This window comes from Watersipora subatra, chromosome 1 (assembly GCF_963576615.1).
Source record: "Watersipora subatra chromosome 1, tzWatSuba1.1, whole genome shotgun sequence".
Classification (NCBI taxonomy): domain Eukaryota; kingdom Metazoa; phylum Bryozoa; class Gymnolaemata; order Cheilostomatida; family Watersiporidae; genus Watersipora; species Watersipora subatra.
The window spans coordinates 41,638,936-41,660,685 of NC_088708.1; the positions used below are offsets into that span (position 1 = coordinate 41,638,936).

Below are 21,750 nucleotides of genomic sequence, written 5' to 3' on the forward strand. Positions count from 1 at the left end.
CACTTCAAACCCTGGATGCTAAAACAAAGATCTGGTCATAAGAAGGAAGTTCTATATGGCGCTACTAAATAGGCAGGCTGTGGGCGACAAGTCTTGACGCAGTTATAAGGAATGTTTGTCTTATTGGACATGGAAAACCCACTCTGTTGGTTTAAACCATTGAGAGATAAAACTGTAAACAGATGTCACTCTGTTTTAGTAAATGTAGCAAAACATTGAACCCTTTTTTGTCCACAATTATATCTAGAAAAAAACCTGAATACATCTCAACAACAAGTAGGTATAAAAATAATAAAAATTCTGGACTATTTAGCGAGTTGCCGGAGAGATCACGAGCACACTTTGTGAAGTTGGCCGGTCCTTGTATCATAACAGCTGTGATAAAACCATGTCTACATTCTACACCAGCATTGTATTTTTTTACAATTTGCCGTCAGTTTTATATCACATTGATATCAGCTAGGTGCATAAAAAAGAGTTTAAAGTGGCCATTTTATATAGCAGTGCTAAACATTGTGATCTAGTTGTGTCGTACAGCGAGCAGGTGTTGGAGGAGACCGTCTATGACAGTACCGGAAGTTGTAGTATTGAGCTGGATACATCTAGTAACATCTTCAGCGGGTAGTTGAAGGTCATATATTTCATTGTATTCAGTGACTAGCCAGTTGCATTTTTCTGGTTTCATGGAACCTTCAACACAACCACACAAGTAATGAGGTTTATTCTGAAATCTAAACAAATCCTCTCAATCTTGTTATCATGAGGAGAAGACAACTTGTTCATTGTATACTCGCAGGGAGACTCGAGGACAGTTGTGGTCTAAAGCGGTTGCTCTGCAAACAGGTTGAGGTTCAATTCCCAAAAAAGGACAAGTGTCAAGACTGACATCCAACCTTAGATTATTTTTTGCAACTGGGCATGCCTCCCATCGTCGAGGTTGCCACTAGGCATCGGCACGCCCCGCCAAAATCATAGCCAGTGTATTTTCAACAATATTCTTAAAAACACACGAAGCCTTTGCTTGCGGTAAGCTAAGCAGGCATACTTGACCTTTCGGGTCAAGGTCACACAAAAAAAAGTTGTAATCCGGTTGTAGACACCAAGAAGTCAACAGACATCATCAGAGCCTCTTCTACAAAGTTGGTGCTTATTCTCAAATGCAAAATCTTTTCTATAGCAAAATACAGACTACACGGGCAAGTGATATAATGCAACAATCAAGTACATGTAGATTTGACTAATCCAAATGCCTGAATATACAGTTAATAGGGGCTGTACATTTTACCAATATTGAGTCTTTGATTGCCTTTGTTTTAAGGGAAATAAATGTACAGCAACTATGAGGTACATGTTTACTTAATTTCATTCGCTATGCCTAATCTGTTGTTACCTTTTTTATCAAGATCATTTCTATAAAGTGCTTCAGCCATTTTTTTGAATCCTTCGAACCATGGATCCTGTTGGTTCTAAAACAAGAAATTCAATTGATCAGTACAAAATAATCAAACATTTTCAACATTCTTCTTCAAGTCAATTAAAGTTAAAAGTTTTGATAATTTGATAGCTATTATATGTAACTCTTTCAATACAATTCCAAAATATGAAGACATCAACTGTAACCATTGTTTTATAAATTGGCAGCAGCTATTACTATCCATATTGAAACAATAGCAGATATATATATATACAATATGTTGCACCTTTATACTGTATAAGCGATACCGAGTGAACTCATCATATTTGTCTAGCTTTCATAAACAGTAAATACACAGCATCTAGCTTCCTCAAGTAAAAGCTACATGTAGCGTAAATATTTAGCACCTCACAAAACACTTACGAATCCAGTTTGTAGAATGAGATCCCAGAACAGCTACAAATTATTGCGAAAGACGAGCCATTATATACAATGATCTGCAACCATTGGATTAACCAGCAAGAGATTGAACAGTTTACCTTCACATTCTGTTCACAATTATTTTTTCTCATTTAACCCATATATACTGGAATGTTATTTCTACAAAGTTTATCAATAAATTTTGAGCCAAGAGATATGACAACTCCTAACAAGAATCTCAACACAGAATTATGAGGTAAGATGACTCTTGATTAAATGGCACTATACCTAGTACTTAATAGAACTTGGCAAGATGGTGGCATACCTTAGACCAAGGTTGAGCCTTGGGCTGTTTTCCTAAACCTCTTGGGCTTGCCTGACTTAGCTCAGTTGGTCCAACTCTGTTCGGAAAACCCGCGGGAGCTGATATTTGCTGAGTCATCAGTGCTCTGGGTATAGCTTTACTCGGTTTATCTACTAACCTTTGTGGCTCGGGTTGAATTTCTTGAAAACTCTGTTCAAAATGCTTGCTTAGTTAATGGCTAATTACAAAACATAATGGCTACCGTAGAGTACTTTGATACAAACCAAAATACATTTAATTTATGAAAAAAAATTAATTATAAAGTTTAGGTGACCAAGTTTGTGCAATCAATCAGTACTTTATATCACTGCAGTTCTTTTTTAGCCTAAAGGTTTTATATAATTGTCAAGTTTTTACACATTTTATGTGCCTTTTCCTCACTCCCTTATACTTAGAACCAATTCAATTAGCGAGAACATTCTTCACTTTGGATTTTACAACTTTGCGTACTGATATTGATACTCATTTCACATTAATCCTACTTGTTATACTCTGTATTTTCTTTGGTTTCTTTTGTGTGCTCTACAACATTTTTTGACCCATTTTACTTCTCTACTCGCGTAGGCTGCCGGACTGGTATTCTTCTATGCAAACATGGCAGCAGGCGTGGCCTAGGCATATATGTAAACAGGAGTTCCATTCCCTAAAAGGCTGTTGGTGGTAACTGGAATAACATCCAACTTTAAATTTCTATCTACAGGACATGTCTCCAGTCGTAGAGGTTCCCTTACTACTTAGCTCAGGCATGTCTAGCCAACATCACAGAGATATTGTTTGCGCAACAACAATGCTCTTATGGCAGGTCTGCCGTGAGTAGCCTGTCCAAAAACTGGAACTCACCAGGACTAACTGATACATTTCAAGAATTGTAATGACACGCCAGTTAGCACCATCACCAAGTTGGTCACTTCTGTTAACCAATATACAGATATGAGAGTAACTGTTGCCTCAATCAGGTTTAGAACACCTGATTGGCGGAAAGGATGGGCAACTAATCTTTCCTACACTTTGGTTGCCAGGCTGACAAAGAGCAGCCCATAGAGTAAGAGTCTTGCTCTATAGGTTGATGTACGAAGGTGGTGCTGCAAGCCTAACGTAAGCATTGTCCATTAGAATAGTGCACAGCTAGAGGAGTGTAGGAGACTATTAACTGCTACATGCACCAACTAAGAACAGGGGGCCTGTGGCAGTGTCTTTGAGATATTGACTGTGAATTTACAAAAAGTTATTGTTAGCTGGTTGTTAGCTGTTGAGTCCCTTATGTTTGAAATATTACCAGGGAAGCTATTAAATGAGCTAGTAATTTTATTTAACTTCATCTTGTTCTAGAACATTGCGACAGGAGCTTTTTGTAAAATTGGTCACTCAGTATTTTATTTATTTACTTAGTCATTTAATTAATGGTTTATTTATTCATTCATTTTGCTACTCATTCTTTTGTTCATTCATTTCTTTATTAATCTGTTTTCTTTTATGCCTTTTCTAATTTCCAATCTATTGTAATCTATTGCTAAATCCCAAAAATGAATCTATTTACTCATGTACACATTTCAAACTCTTCGGGCTACATATATTTATATTAGCCTGAACAAAAGTAGCCTGTTGTCACAAAAACTTTGTCATCTTATCCAGGAATACTGTTTGTATTGATCAGGAAGTACCTGTGAGTTTTCCTCAACGCGTTCATAGGAAGGATCATCAGGGTGGGGCCAGTTCTCACTGGGCTTGAGGTACTTCTTGGCATATTCTAACGGTTTCTTACTTTGAGGCATGATGAGTCCTGTTGCGTGTGGCTGAACCTTTTCTAGGATAGATATGAAGTCTGTCCACCTGTTGGAATTATAAAGAGACAACATAGAGACATAGATGAGTCAATCTTTCCTTAACACAAAATAGTAATGTTCTAGAAAACATGGTACTCAACTGTGATGGGAATAGCAGTTAGATGTGACATGGTATGTAATCATGTGTTTACAGATACCTGCTCTCTCTCTCTGTGAGTAACTGTCAGATATGACATGGTATACAACGCGCTTACATATGCTAGCTCTCTTTATGTGAGTAACTGTCAGATATGACATGGTACACAATGCGCTTACAGATACTAGCTCTCTATGTGAGTAACTGTTAGATATGACATGGTACACAGCGCGCTTACATATGCTAGCTCTCTTTATGTGAGTAACTGCTAGATATGACATGGTACACAATGCGCTTACAGATTCTAGCTCTCTATGTGAGTAACTGTTAGATATGACATGGTACACAACGCGCTTACATATGCTAGCTCTCTTTTTGTGAGTAACTGCTAGATATGACATGGTACACAATGCGCTTACAGATACTAGCTCTCTATGTGAGTAACTGTTAAATATGACATGGTACACAACGGGCTTACAGATACTAGCTCTCTTTATGTGAGTAACTGCTAGATATGACATGGTACACAATGCGCTTACAGATACTAGCTTTCTATGTGAGTAACTGTTAGATATGACATGGTACACAACGCGCTTACATATGCTAGCTCTCTTTATGTGAGTAACTGCTAGATATGACATGGTACACAATGCGCTTACAGATTCTAGCTCTCTATGTGAGTAACTGTTAGATATGACATGGTACACAACGCGCTTACATATGCTAGCTCTCTTTTTGTGAGTAACTGCTAGATATGACATGGTACACAATGCGCTTACAGATTCTAGCTCTTTATGTGAGTAACTGTTAGATATGACAAGATACACAATGCGCTTACATATACTAGCTCTCTTTTTGTGAGTAGTTGTTAGATATGACATGGTACACAATGCGCTTACAGATACTAGCTCTTTATGTGAGTAACTGTTAGATATGACAAGATACACAATGCGCTTACATATACTAGCTCCCTTTATGTGTGTAACTGTTAGATATGACATGGTACACAACGCACTTACAGATACTAGCTCTCTATGTGAGTAACTGTTAGATATGACATGATACACAACGCGCTTACATATGCTAGCTCTCTTTATGTGAGTAACTGCTAGATATGACATGGTACACAATGCGCTTACAGATTCTAGCTCTCTATGTGAGTAACTGTTAGATATGACATGATACACAACGCGTTTACAGATACTAGCTCTCTTTATGTGAGTAATTGTTAGATATGACATGGTACACAATGCGCTTACAGACTCTAGCTCTCTATGTGAGTAACTGTTAGATATGACATGGTACACAGTGGGCTTACAGATACTAACTCTCTATGTGAGTAACTGTTAGATATGACATGGTACACAATGGGCTTACAGATACTAGCTCTCTCTATGTGAGTAACTGTTAAATATGACATGGTACACAATGCGCTTACAGATACTAGCTCTCTTTATGTGAGTAATTGTTAGATATGACATGGTACACAAATGTGCTTACAGATATTAGCTCTCTCTATGTTAGTAACTGTTAGATATGACATGGTACACAATGAGCTTACAGATACTAACTCTCTATGTGAGTAACTGTTAGATATGGCATGGTACACAATGCACTTACAGTTACTAGCTCTCTATGTGAGTAACTGTTAGATATGACATGGTACACAATGGGCTTACAGATACTAATTCTCTATGTGAGTAACTGTTAGATATGACATGGTACACAATGCACTTACAGTTACTAGCTCTCTCTATGCGAGTAACTGTTAAATATGACATGGTACACAATGCGCTTACAGATACCAGCTCTCTCTATGTGAGTAACTGTTAGATATGACATGGTACACAACGAGCTTACAGATACCAGCTCTCTCTATGTGAGTAACTGTTAGATATGACATGGTACACAACGGGCTTACAGATATTGACCGTCTCCATTGGAATGACAGTGTGAAATCATCTGGTTAATAACTGCTTCAGATATAGGAACATTCATCTGATAGCAAAGGTCCTTTATCTAAAAATTATTAAATAATACTATATCACTTTGTTATACGGATATGTGTAAAATGTAGGCCTACAATTCATCATAAACCTTAAACTTCTGAGTGCCAGAGCAAAAGTCACTCCTAAGATTTACTCCATTTCACAATGCTTCATTTATTCAAGTAGATTGCTCAACTACAGAAACTGTAGAAAGTCAAGAGTCAATAGTCAATACAGAGTCAATACAGAGCACATACAGAGTCTATACAGAGCACATACAGAGTCTATACAGAGCACATACAGAGCATATACATTATACAGAACATATACAGAGCATATACAGAGCACATAAAGAGCATATACAAAGCATATACAGAGCATATGCAGAGCATATACAAATCATATACAGAGCACATACAGAGCATATACCGAGCGTATACAGAGCGCATACACAAAGCATTGATACCAATATGAATATTGAACAGTTTGGCAAACTAGTATTTCTCTCACTATAGTCGAACATATCCCAAATAATTAGAATATCTTTTGGCTCTCAATAAAAACAGCTATTTCTTTGTCATTCATTTTTGACGCCTCTGCTTTTCATAATAAGTGATATAAACAGTCATTTTTGGGTGGGCCTATTTACTAGCCATTGACAGTGAAAAAGGCTAGTTAGTATGCACCACTAGTTCTAAGACTAAATTCAGCTGCGCATAACGTTAAGATCCCTGACAGGAGTATGTGCTTCTAGGTGTACTCGCTAGCTTCAACGTTTGACAAGTTACTTAACAGGTGACTTGACGATTGTATGCTAAACTTCACTGCAAAATATGCTGTTTATATATATGTAGATACCTGATGTACTCAATTCTAGTAATGCCGGTCGCTGGGATTGCTTTAATCGTTCTCTGTGTCTTCATTCTTCTTGACATAATTTATTATAAACATGAGCTCTAATATTTTGTGTTTGGAGGGTCGCTTTGCAAAACACCCTACCCTAATCACATCACAAATCATATCCTAATATCATTTGCTTTTTCTCGTCTCTTTCGTGCAAACCTTAACTTGTTTTTGCGTTGCACAACTTTTTGTCAATTGTTATAAAAAGCCAGCAATCTTATAGGGACAATATCCTAATCTACTTCAAAGGTGCAACAAATTTGGTTGTACACATGGTATCTGGCTACCCATATATCAGTATCTTGCCCATGAAGTAAAATGACTGTTTGACAGTAGTTTAACCAGACATCAAATGTTGTACCTGATTGTGAGAAAGAGTGAGTCGGTGAGAACGATCAGCCTTGCTAAACGCCCTGCGGAGTCTCTCGACATCAAGGGTTCCATTGGACTGTAGCAACTGTTGTTGAACCATTCTCAGCAATTGACCTTCAGAACTTGCAACATCAGGGAGAGGACTGTAACATTATCATATTATAAAGTAGTGGACCAATAACCATATGATATACAAATGATATCGTATAGCGGAATGCAATGTATCTCATCGCTGTAGCATTTATAGTATTTTACTATGCTGTGCCAAGCTGAAGCAGTATAGAATGTCATATGCTATAAGATGAATGTAAGTTAATAAAGGGTGCTAGGATACACCTTGACAAGATAGCAGAAATAGAGCTGACAGCTAATCTACCCTTGTTATACGTTATAAGTACATGACCCACTGACGGCTATTGCACCCTTATTGTATGAAATTAGCGAACGACTGCTGACAGCATTGGTACGCTAGCCAAAGGCAAATTAATAAGGCTCTTCAGAATATAAAACTGAAAAGTTTCAACGTAATAGGAATAATAAAACAGACAAACAGAAATATTTAACAATTTGTAGAGCACCTGCTATATTAAGATAAAAACTATGCCTTTCCGCATGTTTGTCTGACTGGAAGTTTACATGGCAATAAACTTTTAAATTGCTCTCATGGAAAATTCTATAATCAGTTTTACAGTAGAATGGAGAATATTTTTGACATTCATTAGGATTTTCTCCTCTGCTGTTTTGTTATTCAATTGAATGCTACCATTTATAGTGACAAAAATATTTTATTCTATGCTACACCACACAATGTTTATAAATAGACATCACGCAGCTTCTCATAAAATTATTTTACTGTGTAACCATTCTATGCAATTGACACTGCAAATAGCAATGCATAAGCTGGAGCACAACCACAGACATACAGTGTTAGATGCATAGATTGGTTATATTGTGAAATATTTATATGAGAAGCCGGTGTCTATTTATGAACATTACATGGCGTAGCATACAATAAAAAGTTGGTTTACTACAAATGGTAGCATTTAATTGGATGTCAAAACAGCGGAGCAAATTATTTCAATAGATACTTAGCAAAACATACTCCATTCGACTATAGGACTGATCTCTGCATACTTGTTCACATATCATTACAGTTTCTTGTTACCAAATAGTGCCTCTCTAGTTGTTAGTTATTGAATGTCGCAACATTTCCTTTACTAAGTTTTCATCATTTTCTCAAATATCATGCTACCAAAAAGAAGGAAATCTTTGTCTAACAAAATCAACCATTCTTTAATTTCTTGTACTTCAGTGAATTAAGAAACATTTCATAGAAAATATTTTAATATCGCCCAGTTATTATAATGATATAGTTAATCTTGAGCTCTGCCTCAAAGTTAATTTATGAATAAATTAAACCGGGAAAACCGAAAGTACTTGCACAGAGCATTCGCCGAACATACACAAAGTATATACAAAGCATGCAACGTGCAAGCACAGTGTCTGCTTGGTGTTTGCATGAGTGGTTTGCATGCACCAAGCGTAGAAGCTTGTATTGAAAGCTTCAATCCTCTTCAATGATGGTAAAGTGCAATTTTCTATATAGAGTTATAACGGTGTGCACATTCTTTGTTTATCAGCACCACGAAGTTGTCAAACAGCAATATGTAAAAAGCAAAATGGCATCTTTTTAGACTCTAAAACAACCTTGTACATCTAATAATCTTTCATAATTTACAAATTATCATGAATTTAATGTATGCTGCCATTAAAATTACATTGCCCTCTTACTACACTACGACAGGTTACATAACTAGTTTTTATACAAGATACGCAGGTAACAAATAGAAAATATCTAGTTAAGACAGACCAAGCATTTATCAATTAATATTAATGCATGCACTGGAGGCTGGAGGCACATAAATTTTTCATGGCTTAATACAAAAATCTATTACACCTTTGGAGTTGTCAGCTCTATTCCAGAATATAAAATAAATTAAATCAAGAAGCCAAGTTGCTACAATAACGCCTTTTAATAGCTAATATGAAAATAGCCAACCTGCATGAGTCACTGTGTCCTCTTGGAGAGTAGAAGTTCTGCTGATCACTTTCAAGCTCTTTACTAAAAGTTAACCATAAAGTAATAAGAAACAGATATCATTGTTGATAGTTAAACTCTGGAATCATGTATGGTAAACCAGTTGGTCAACATTGTTCAATAACTATTGACATTCAGGTGAAGTAGTAAAGTTTACATAAAATTGTGTCTTGCTATATATGTGTATGCATTGTGTATGTATTGTGTATGTATTATATAGGTATATGTTTTGTCTATGTATTGTATATCTACTACCGTATATCACCGGCAAAAAATCTGTCTATATATTTGTGTATGTGTGTGTTAGTCCACCTTATAGAGCGGTCTTTCCTTTTTTTGATTCTATCGTACGAAGCGAACTGAACTAATATGAGTAGTAAATAAATTAATAAAATTAAATAAAATTTACTACTCATTAAATAAGTTAATGAATAGTAAATTTAATTAGTAAATTAGTAGTAAATTAATATTTACTGCCGACGGAATGTCATGTGCACGCTTGTCTTTTCCGGCCAACTAGACAATGGTTTTTGCTTCAAAAATTACCTGCTAAATTTCTACTTCAAAAAGCTAAATACTTCTCATTCAATGTTGTATCGTCTATGAATTGCCACACCTCCACTTCTTAAAAATGTTGCACTTGCCACGATTGGTGATCGTAAACGCATTCATTTCCTTCCGCAGCTGAGTTACTTTTATTTTTTTCCAGCTACGAGTACTACAGCTACTACAGAACTTACACGGGTACTCTGAGCATTGCGATAGACGACGGTGAGAAGAAAGAGAGCAGCTGGTATCGACTTACTGTCACCCTGTTTAGCCATGGCCAGCTGTACGTTGCCTGCTCAAAGTAGGCACAAACTGAAAACGGTTTGTTCATACACTCAATAGAAAAACAAAAATGTTGTCTATCAGCAAGTGTTGCGTTAAATTAACTTGTGTTATTGTTATGTCATGCTATGTTCTTCATGTCCTGCTATACCTACATATTATCCACATGCAGCATTTTCTAGCATATTTTTCAGTATATCTATTTTCAGTATTTTTCAGTATATTTTTCATACATTCGTTTGCCTCGTTGTATCTCATTAAAAGGCTATCATGTTGGCGTTATTGTATATAAGGTGCTAATGCTGTATCTGCCTTGACATCGCACTGTCGGTACTGTGATCCATATAAACTTTATCAACACAACCACATAACTGCCGCACTGTTTGCATATACCATGTCAAAACATAGGCTATAGACGAAGAACTGGTGAGCCATGATTAGTGTCTTAAGCATGTATAAGTCTCTATTCAATAAATGCTGGCGATAGCAAAATATTTTTGTAGATTTTCTTAAAAGATGCACAATTTTTCAATACTGGTAGTTTGAAGAACTTCAGTTTGCCTAGCAATGTCAATTTCATTATCAGTTCTTTGTACAAAGATAGGACAAATCCAATTTGAGTGGTTTGAGGTTGATGCATTGTAGACTAGCTGTAAAACACATTGCAGATCTCCATTGTTCTCCCCAACATTATTGACATGTATGACTGCATATGTGTATGCATACTCTGATGAGGGCAACAATTTCAGTAGACTGCATATTTGGAGTTGTTTTGCAGTATGAAAGGCAACTCTCAATAAACCTCTTGCTGTACATGAATCTGTTCCCTTGGATGGGTAATGCAGCTAGCAATTTGGGTTTGGGGTCGCGGCGTCACTCAGGGATGCGCGTGAGATCTTTTTCGCTTCGAGTGCGGCGGGAGTCTCCAGGCGCGGCACTCCGGATGAATGAGTTGATGAGTGCTAGGCAATTGATTGCGAAGCGATTGAATGCTAGGCAATTTATTGCGAGGCGAGTGCGAGGCAATTGATTGCGAGGCGAGTGCGAGACGATTGATTGCAAGGCGAGTGCAAGCGCACGATTGTCAGCTGCTCGGCAGGTAAAGACTGGTCGGCCGAGTCGTCAATCGATCGCGATTGTCGACTCATAGATGGATGAGATAGAAACATAGATGGATATGGGCGGATGCATGAATCTAGACGCATTAATCTAAAATATTTACTAGATTTTACACGCATTTAGCTGTAAAACACATTGCAGATTTCCATTGTTCTCCCTAACATTATTGACATGACATTATGACTGCATATGTGTATGCGTACTATGATCAGGGCAACAATTTCAGTAGACTGCATATTTGGAGTTGTTTTACAGTGTGAACGACAACTCTCAATAAACTTCTTGCTATACGGGAATCTGTTCCCGGAGACGGGTAATGCAGCTAGTGATTATATAATATGATAATAATATTATAATGATCAAATAATTAAATAGTTAAAAATAATATTACAATGATTATGTTCTGCATTATATGTACAATGCTTACCTTTTTTTCACAGCTGCTATGAGGAAAGAGAGGAGCTTTTCATAGTCAACATATCCGACATCTGTAGAGGAAACACAGGTAGATGCCAGGAGTCGAAGTGTGTTTAAGTTGGGATATATCTGCAAACAGATTGTATTTCTAGATCAACACAGTAAATGCTAGCATTGATTATAAAATACAAAATAAACAATGTGAGAGATTAAAACATTAATTGGTGAAGATATAATATAAGTACAGTCTGTGTGTGAGCACTAACTCGAAGGCTGAGTATGGTGTCTGTTTAGCTCACTGCAAGCAGAGGCTGTGCGCGTTGTAAAGAACATTGTGGCTCAAATAATGGCTGTGTGATCTTGGCTGGACATGTCTGACCTTAGTGGCAAGGGAGCCTTAACATTTGGAGGCATGTCCAGTTGCAGAGGAATTTAAGGTTAGATGTCATTTTTGTCACCAACAGCGCCCTTTTTTGGGAATTGAACCCAACCTGACATTTGCAGGTCAGGTGCTAGACAACAGTCTGTTGTAGTAGCCTGTAGTACTACTATTACAGTAAGATGAGTGATACAGTCTGTAGTACTACTATTACAATAAGATGAGTGATGCAGTCTGTAGTACTACTATTACAGTAAGATGAGTGATACAGTCTGTAGTACTACTATTACAGTAAGATGAGTGATGCAGTCTGTAGTACTACTATTACAGTAAGATGAGTGATACAGTCTGTAGTACTACTATTACAGTAAGATGAGTGATACAGTCTGTAGTACTACTATTACAGTAAGATGAGTGATACAGTCTGTAGTACTACTATTACAGTAAGATGAGTAATGCAGTCTGTAGTACTACTATTACATTAAGATGAGTGATACAGTCTGTAGTACTACTATTACAGTAAGATGAGTGATACAGTCTGTAGTACTACTATTACAGTAAGATGAGTGATACAGTCTGTAATAGTACTTTTACAGTAAGGTGAGTGATACAGTCTGTAGTAGGTACCACTATTACGGTGAGATAAGGGATGAAGGAAGATGTAATAGTACTACTACTACTACAGTAAGACAAGTGGAAATAGTTTTTCACTAAACTATTAAAGTAAGATAACAAAATGATCAAAAGAGCCAGACTGCAAAATGGTTCAGTAGTACTAAACCAGAGTACAAAATGTTCCTGGAAATTAACAAAGATTCTCCTCCCCACATGGTACATGTAGCATATAGGAACACAACATTCATAGCATCCCTATATATCTATTTTTATTATTGCTATGAATGATAACTTTTTTATTATTTTATAAGTGGCTGGCCAATTGAATTATTATGTATTTTATGCATAAATAATATTGCCCTGTCATGGCTTCCATGATTAAGAGGCCATAGTAACTGGACTCTGTTGTAGAGGCATGTGTAATAGAATTAGTCTGACTGCGTACTTCTCATTGTTATTGAGAAAATGATTCCGCACACAAATGTTGCTGGGTGGTATTCTCGGTAGTCTAGCTGAGTGTTCATCGCTATTTTACTTGCATGTTGGCTATCTTTCTCTAGTTGGCATGTTTCATGTAAATGCTTATATGGTGCATTATGTGGAATTTTGTGGAATCGCGCGGCTAGATATTCTGCTGATTTGAGGTTTGTCTGCTGTTCAGCCACGACTAATTCAAATTACATTTTCACTGTTTAGTCAAGTCATAACACTCCTTAGCCAGAGTGATAAACTGGGTAACAACTGCATAATTAGTGATATAAAAGATGGCAAAAGTTATATTTTTTTTCATATTTAATACTTTCAGTCCTCTATGGTTCAGAGGTTCTTATTTCTGTAGTTCTACTGGCTTTTTAAAATAAGCAATCTCAGCAGTTGTCTTTCTAAAGCTTTTAGTACTGTAAAAAATCAACTCTTAGCCATATCTTTCCTACCAACATGCAGGAATGACACAAAACATTTAGTCTTAATAGCCTAGAGAGCAAAATTTAGCAAGGCGGAGCTCATAAAGACCTATGTCCAAAAACCCATTAAAACAGATAAAAAGATATTACTGCTCATTTTAAAAAAAGAGTTGCGTGTGCAAAAAGAGACATTTTACAACCTAAGTAATAAAATTGAAACCCATGAAATGTAAAGCATATAAGGTGTATGCTGTCAGTATATGCTGCCGGTACTGTAACCAAGCTATGAGACAGCTAATATATATGCTGCGGGTTCACAGCTTCAACCAGGTATATATGTGATAAGCTGACACATGTAACATAACGTACTGGTAAGTACTGGAGGTAGAAATCATGATGTGTATCATATAATGTTTTAGTAACTCACTCCGTGTTTCTGTAATGATATACCAAGTTGACTGTAGCTGCCCCATCCTGTCAGCTGATGGTCATGTGATGCCATCTCTTGATACACATTCCTGACCTGCGTCAGCGAGCAGCCTGCGACATCCTCAGCCAGCTTACGCAAGAGGAATATCTCCTGATCTTGACTTAGATTAATAGGCTGAGTTGGAAGATATGAATAGCCTGCAGCAGGCTTCCACTCGTAGTCTCGAAGAACTTCACTATTATCATAATTTTTTGGGTTATAATAAGAGTTGTCTCTCTTTTTAATTTCAGAAATAATCTCAGGGTTTGATGACTGTAACTGATTGTTAGAGGTCACAGGTGCAGATCTTTGCGGATGATTGCTGCCGCTGTTGATGTTGAGAGGCTCTCTTTCTGGTTGATTGGAAGCATTTGCTGGAATAGGAGGTAGCGTCGTTTTATCTGTTGGTGATATGTGTGGAGGTTTTTGGCTTGATGCTTGCTCAGAAGGTATGGGTGGGAGAACAGAGTGGCCTTGCCAATGTTTGCCTCCTGAGAATTTTTCACGCGCAGACTAAAAACAATGATTTACATTGAGAATTATGCAATAGTCATGCTTTTGTATGTATGTCTATGACTATGTTTTTGTATGACTACATAATATGTATAAGTGTATATAGATGCGTATGTGAATATCTAAACACTGTATGTGTATTTGTAGATATACAATTATATGTATATGTACATGTCAATGTACATGTATCAGTGTATGCCTTTGGGTATGAATATATATATATATATAAGTATGCTTTTATATCTATATTTATTTCTCAAAGTTGGTGTGTATGTGTGTATGTGTGTAGTTCCAGCTCTATTGATTCAAATCTTGAAGTGATGAATCCATATCGCGGAAGATTGATCTCGGAGCCTCCGGTTCACCAGTCCGATACCTTACCAATTCAGCCACACGAGTTTGATGGATTTATTAGGTAATATATGTTGCTATATGGGAGCAAATACGCTACCGCTCTCCATCACGACGCAAAGTGGTGGCGTAACATCATGAGAAGCAGTAGCTCTTATTAGTAAGCTTACTCAAATTATCCATTGGCAATGTGCCAGGCTAATAGCAAGTGGCAGACAACTATCATTACTTCTCATTGTTTATAAGCTGATTTTTAATACTCGGGCATAGCTAGTAGGCTATATATCTTCTCATGACGTTAAGCAATTGCCCTGAGTCCTGACCTGAAGCGATGGAGTATTTGCTCTGATATACCGACACATATCACCTAGCGAGTCTATCAAACTCGTGTGGCATACTTAGTAAGGCGTCAGACCGATGAACGAGAGATTCCGAGATCATATCTTCTGCTTTACGGATTCTTTACTCAAAGATTTTAATAGTTATAGCTAGACATATACAATGATGACAAACTTTGAGAAATATATATATATACATATATATATATATATATATATAGATATACTAGCTGTGCTTCCCGGCATTGCTCGGGTATTAAAAATCAGCTTATAAACAATGAGAAGTAATGAGAGTTGCCTGCCACTTGCTATTAGCCTGGTACATTTTCAATGGAAAATTTGAGTAAGCTTACTAATGCTAGCTATTCGTCTCCGTGATGTTAGGCAATCACCCTGCGTAGTACGCAAAGCCGTTGGGTACCTATTTGCTCCCATATAGCGACATAGCGGTATATCAGCTAGTGAACATAGCTCACTAGCTGATATATGTCGCTATATGGGAGCAAATACCCAACGGCTTTGTGTACTACGCAGGGTGATTGCGTAACGTCACGGAGACGAATAGCTAGCATATACACATACACATAAGTATGTGTATATATGTCTGCTTAAGTATATATATTTATGAGTATGTGTGTAGGTATATATACGTATGTATATGTATGTGTTCTTTTACAACAAGTCATATTTTACTTACTATTGCGCAGCTTGTCTCATAAGATTTTTAAAACTGACTAAAGAAGTATAGCGAAATCTGAAACTGCATCAACCTTTCCATTGTCTCCAATAATTGATGGTCAGCACAGCCTCTGTCTGAAATAATTTTCTTCGCTCTTGTTTTAACATTTACTAATGATTAAGTAAACTCGCATCCAAATGATAAAATCAATGTAAAAACCATCAACGCCTTTCCAGTCTTCTAAATGCATCTGTTTGATCGGCTGACTGTTGCCGAGCAAATCAAACAGTGTTCTCTTATCAGCGCAGATTACAAAGCTCTGGAACAACATAGCTGACCATGGATTTGTTTACATTAGGAAAAAGCCCTCATGACTACTTGGCAGTAGAAACTTTGTTCATAATCTCTCGTTTGATCAATATGTTATTGTATCTCGATATTACTGTTTACTTCCTCTCAGTCTAGTTGATAACCTGCCGACAAGAGTAGATTGTATACCTATAACATGTGAAAATTTTCTGTTCAAGTATCAGTGTAGATGTGGTAACCATGGCGACAACAATGACACCAGTAATGATATCAAGTACTGCGTACTGCGTACTGCGTACTGCGTAGTGTGAATTCTTATTCTTATTCATTTTTATGAATTGTCTACTTTTTGCAATAATAATTTTTCAATTGCTCTGAGCTTATAGCCGATTTAAATGTTTTTATTCAGCTATGATACAAAAACAAACAAGCCAGTCAGCAAATGAATTTTAATTACTACGCTTTAGGTTCTTAGAAATTGAGTAGAAAAACAAAGCTAATCACTGTGTCATCACAGTTTTTAGGTGACGTCATGAATGTATTTGGTGCAAAAATGACAGTAAAAATATTAATGAATCTCTACCACTTAAGAAAAGAACTTTTCCTCGGCAAAATATTTAGTTCTGTAGTGCATTCTTGCCTCTTATATATTGTGCTAATGATCATTGGCTAGTAGTATGAGAATGCCTCATAGCATGATGTACCATTGCGCAGCAACTTTCTCGGTACATCCGTAGCTGAAAGACAAAGGATTGAACGTTCTACCACTCACTCGCGTTTTTCAACCCGTTTAGTTTAGGTTTATTGGGTAAACTGAAAAGACGTTTTGCTTTACCATATCAAGAAAACGATTTTATTAGCATGTACCATAAGCTGGTATTACCCCAAAATGCTTAGTACTATATTTATATAACATTTGTTTGAATATAAAGTTCTAACCAAGTGTATGGATAATTTTTATGTAAGTTTACCATTGTTTACCATTGTTTACCATTTATATAACAACATTATATATAAATAATTTGTAATCTAAAGAAGGTGATTTTGAAAAATGAGGCAATATATTTTTGCAGCACAAGCTTATAGTTGACGTTAAACTTGTTGTTATCAATTCATGATGTGACAATCAATAACCTTAAAAAATCGCGACTAATTTTTAGGTTGTGCTGACAACTCCATTTTTATAATTGTCCAAATAGTGAACAGCTCATAAAAATGTGAGCCAATTTTAATTGCGATTGCTAGCAATCGGATAATGTTATTCAAATCGTGACGCAGTACTTAAAATAAGTTTCAGTTTAAAATTTTACTGCAATGATTCAAGCCAAACAAACTCAAAGCTTTGTGGCCATTCATTATATTCTGAATCGGTTATTCAGATTATTGATTTTTAAATTAAGATTCCCTCCAATTTAATTGAGCTTTTAGAGGTATCTGCATTAAAAAGTTCACAAATATTTGAAAGCCATTTTAAATGGCCCTCCAGGTAGTTACCTCTCTTGGTTGGCTGAAATCTACTTGAACTTGCGCTTCCTGCCGCTGTGTGCTTTGCTGACTTGGAACTTGAAATGACCTACATTATTACAAATGACCTACATTATTACAAATGACCTACATTATTACAAATGACCTACATTATTACAAATGACCTACATTATTACAAATGACCTACATTATCACGAATGACCTACATTATCACGAATGACCTACATTATCTTGAATGACCTACATTATTACAAATGACCTACATTATTACAAATGACCTACATTATCACGAATGACCTACATTATCACGAATGACCTACATTATCACGAATGACCTACATTATATAAAATGACCTCCATTATCTCGAATGACTTACATTATCATGAATGACCTCCATTTTCACAAATGACCTATGTTACTACAAATGACATCTGTTATTACCAATGACATACACGTACATTATCACAAAAACCCACATTATTACCAACAACCTACGTTATCAAACATGATGTATATCATCTCAAATGACCTACATTATCTCAAAGGACCTACATTATCTTCGATGACCTACATCATCGCAAATGACCTACATTGTCACAACTGCCTTACATTATCATAAATGTTAGGAGAAAGCAGAATTTGATCTGCTACGCATAGCAAAGACATTACAGTTCCTGATGCACAATTTATTCGATGAAGTTATCTTTTTGTGAATTATTGTGCATAGTTATATGTTGTCATGAGTGATAACAGAATAGAATGAAACTCACCTTTGTGTTTCAGTAACATATTTAGCCTTTCCTCCTACGATTTTTGTTCGTATCACTGGAGTAAACTGAGTACCAAATGGTGCATTTCGGTTAGTGAAATCTTCCCTCATCACCCCACCGCTGAACTGCTCAAACGGGAGGCCCTCGTTCTAAATTGAAAGCGTGACATTATTCAATATATGTGATACAATTGACTCTTTTAGAAAATAATTGTTGACTCTGACATAATACTGCTACTAAATGGCTGCCTATTATTTATAGTGCAGTTGCCGTCAACTACAAATAAGTTAATAAATACAGAGTCAACAGGGAACGCTGCAAAGTAAAATTGTCCTCATACAGCTGTAAATAGACCATATCATTGTAGCATCATCACATCACCACATGGCATCAGATGTGGCACGATTTAGGTGCTCACTTTAGAGAATCAGATATGGTGTGATTTAAGAGCTCACATAGAGCATCAGGTGTGATTCCAGTACATACACCCAAGTATCAGTTATGCTGTGATTCAAGCTGACTCGCTATGGTTGTGTTACATACCACCCTAATCAATTGATAACTAGCTACTAACAAGGTATCAATTCTTGATTTTATAATGCATTGCACTTGTCAGTCACCAGTGTTGAAGTGTTTGCTTAAAAGAATAACTAGATAGTCTATGAACATTGAATTTGCGCATGAGTGTAGCTAGTCAAATGCAAAATTAAAATATTCATACTATAGTTGCAAGAACTGACAAACTAAATCTTTTTCTAAGCTGAAGGTAGTGATGTAATTAGCATCTATTGGTTAGACTGTGGTACTGTTCCATATTCTGAAAGTGCAAAAAACTTAATCAAGTTACCAACATATAAAATGAATCCTTGTTATATTCACTGTGTTTCCATGCTTCAAATGAGTTCGGAGTTACCGAATGTCGATGAACCCGCACCTTACCGTCTCAGCGATTCTGAGTTGCACCGTAGTAATCTCACAGTGAATGCCTTCACACAAATTTAGCAAAGCAACCTGGTGTCGAATAAACTGGATTTTACCGGTTCTATGACTCAGAGTGGAAGCAATTCCAAGACCATTCGAAGTATGAAAACGCAATGATTATTGCAAAATTTATCAGATTTTTCACGGTTGTAAAGATATATTTTATTGCACCTCATAGAGTTGTATGCCTACAGCAGTCTTTTGATATTAGGAACCGTGCATAACCTATAGCTAGAACAATCTTCATATAACAATCTATGAAAAAATCTTGGACATATAGCACTTAGTAGGCTGTATATTCCAGATAGTAAAACTTGCGATAGAAAATTAAAAATGATATAGAACTCCTGCTTAGTAGTTTGCTGTATACAGTATACTTGTGTACTAATGTATCAATTCATTGCCTCTATGTGTGTGCATGCACTAGCCTCTCTACTCATGTCTCTACTAGTGTGTTTACTAGCCTCTCAACTTGTGTTTCCACTAGTGTGCTTACTTGTGTGTCTATAAACCTGTATTTCCGTCTACTTGTGTATGTCTGTATGAAACAACTAGGTTTGTCAACTGGAAGCATGTGTTGGCAAGTGTCATCAATTGACACAAGTGACTGAACACAAAGGAAATACTTTCAACTCACCCTCCTCCCACATTTCGGCATTGTCACTCTTGACAAAACACAATAATTGATTTGTATCTCTCTGAATTGTCTTCAGCTCTTCAATCTAATCCCAGGGGTATACCGCAGTCCACGAGTATTGAATGCTCGATTATAGTTCAATAACATAACACTCTTTAGTATCAGTGACAGTTTGTGTATGTGTTGCTATCGGTAACACGTGACCTATTAATGTGTGCTTCAATCAAAAGGCAAACAATTGCTGCATAGAAAGAGTAGGAGAGATTGAAAGGACAAAGACTAAAGACAAGGTCTAACACCACTATAGTTTATGTAGCAGAAGCCTAGCTTCTCTTTATTCCGTCTGCTATTATATTGCTATGGAACCTTGTCTCTCAGAGGATATATGCAATTTTGCTTCATTGTGTTGCTTATATATAACTTTCTATGTTTTAAACTAACGTAAAGAGGTGTTGAGATATTTAGCAAGGCTCTCTATATTTATGTTATGTTTACAATAAAGCATTAATGACAAAGGCCAGGATCTGTATTACAACAAGGGTTTGTACCAATTTACTTTGCTTTATGTTATCCATAAAATAAGACCTAGACAGCTGCATTTTAGTTTTCATGGTTTTTTGTAAGAGAAAATAAATCTCAAAAAGAGATAAATCATAATTGAGTAAAAGACTAACTCACTGTTAGTTGATTATTACGATGGTACTAAAACAGATGTAAAATATTACTGTATTGACTTGGAGAGCAGCTGAATACATTCTACATATTCCTTTGTTTGCTACCAAGTTTATTACTATACAGATAATTCTTGAGTTGAATTAGGTTGTCCTAATTTAAGTCTTAAAAATCTTAAAAAGGGAAATTTAAGAACAAGCAGCTAATAATTGTGCGTAATTTCTTATAATACTAACAAGCGTTTGAGAGAATTGCTCCGATATAAACGCTCATAAATTTTTGTTTTATAAACCTTCATCAGTTCTATGGGCAGTTCTCTGTTGTACACATGCATTGAGGCTGGTCACAAAAAGGGTTAACATTTATTACAGTAATATTAATACTTTTTGTTATTCTAAGTAGGTTGAGCGCTTTCAATGTTTAAATTAATTTAAAAGCATTCAAAGAGTTCAAATTCATAGTTTGATTTTCATTTTCATGTGTCAAGAGTTCAATCGAGACACACCTTGAATGAACAATTCAACAGATTCACTGAGTGAGCGAAGGACACGCCCACTGAGTGAGCAAAGGACACGCCCACTGAATGAGCAAAGGACACACCCACTGAGTGAGCAAAGGACACGCCCACTGAGTGAGCAAAGGACACGCCCACTGAGTGAGCTATTAAACACACCCTCTAAATGAACCTTTGAACCATTTCGCTGCTACTGGATGCAGCTGTAAAATGTCAGCCAAGGAGTAAAGATGAGCGTAAGCTGTTGTTTATTGACCTATTGAACCTCTTTAATTATTATCCAATCAAA

At 36.4% G+C, this 21,750-nt stretch overlaps 1 protein-coding gene across 1 annotated transcript; it reads right to left on the bottom strand.

Annotated features, from left to right (window-relative positions):
• Nucleotides 1-520: 520 nt before the first annotated feature.
• On the bottom strand, nucleotides 521-20,296 carry LOC137387692 (uncharacterized). The gene is made up of 11 exons (XM_068074183.1): nucleotides 20,276-20,296; nucleotides 18,658-18,806; nucleotides 17,896-17,974; nucleotides 14,170-14,724; nucleotides 11,709-11,714; nucleotides 7,371-7,466; nucleotides 6,040-6,137; nucleotides 3,860-4,028; nucleotides 2,160-2,348; nucleotides 1,391-1,466; nucleotides 521-690 (listed from the first exon to the last, which is right to left on the bottom strand). The coding sequence occupies exons 1-11, from the start codon at nucleotides 20,294-20,296 to the stop codon at nucleotides 521-523; spliced, it is 1,608 nt and encodes a 535-aa protein (XP_067930284.1).
• Nucleotides 20,297-21,750: the final 1,454 nt, after the last annotated feature.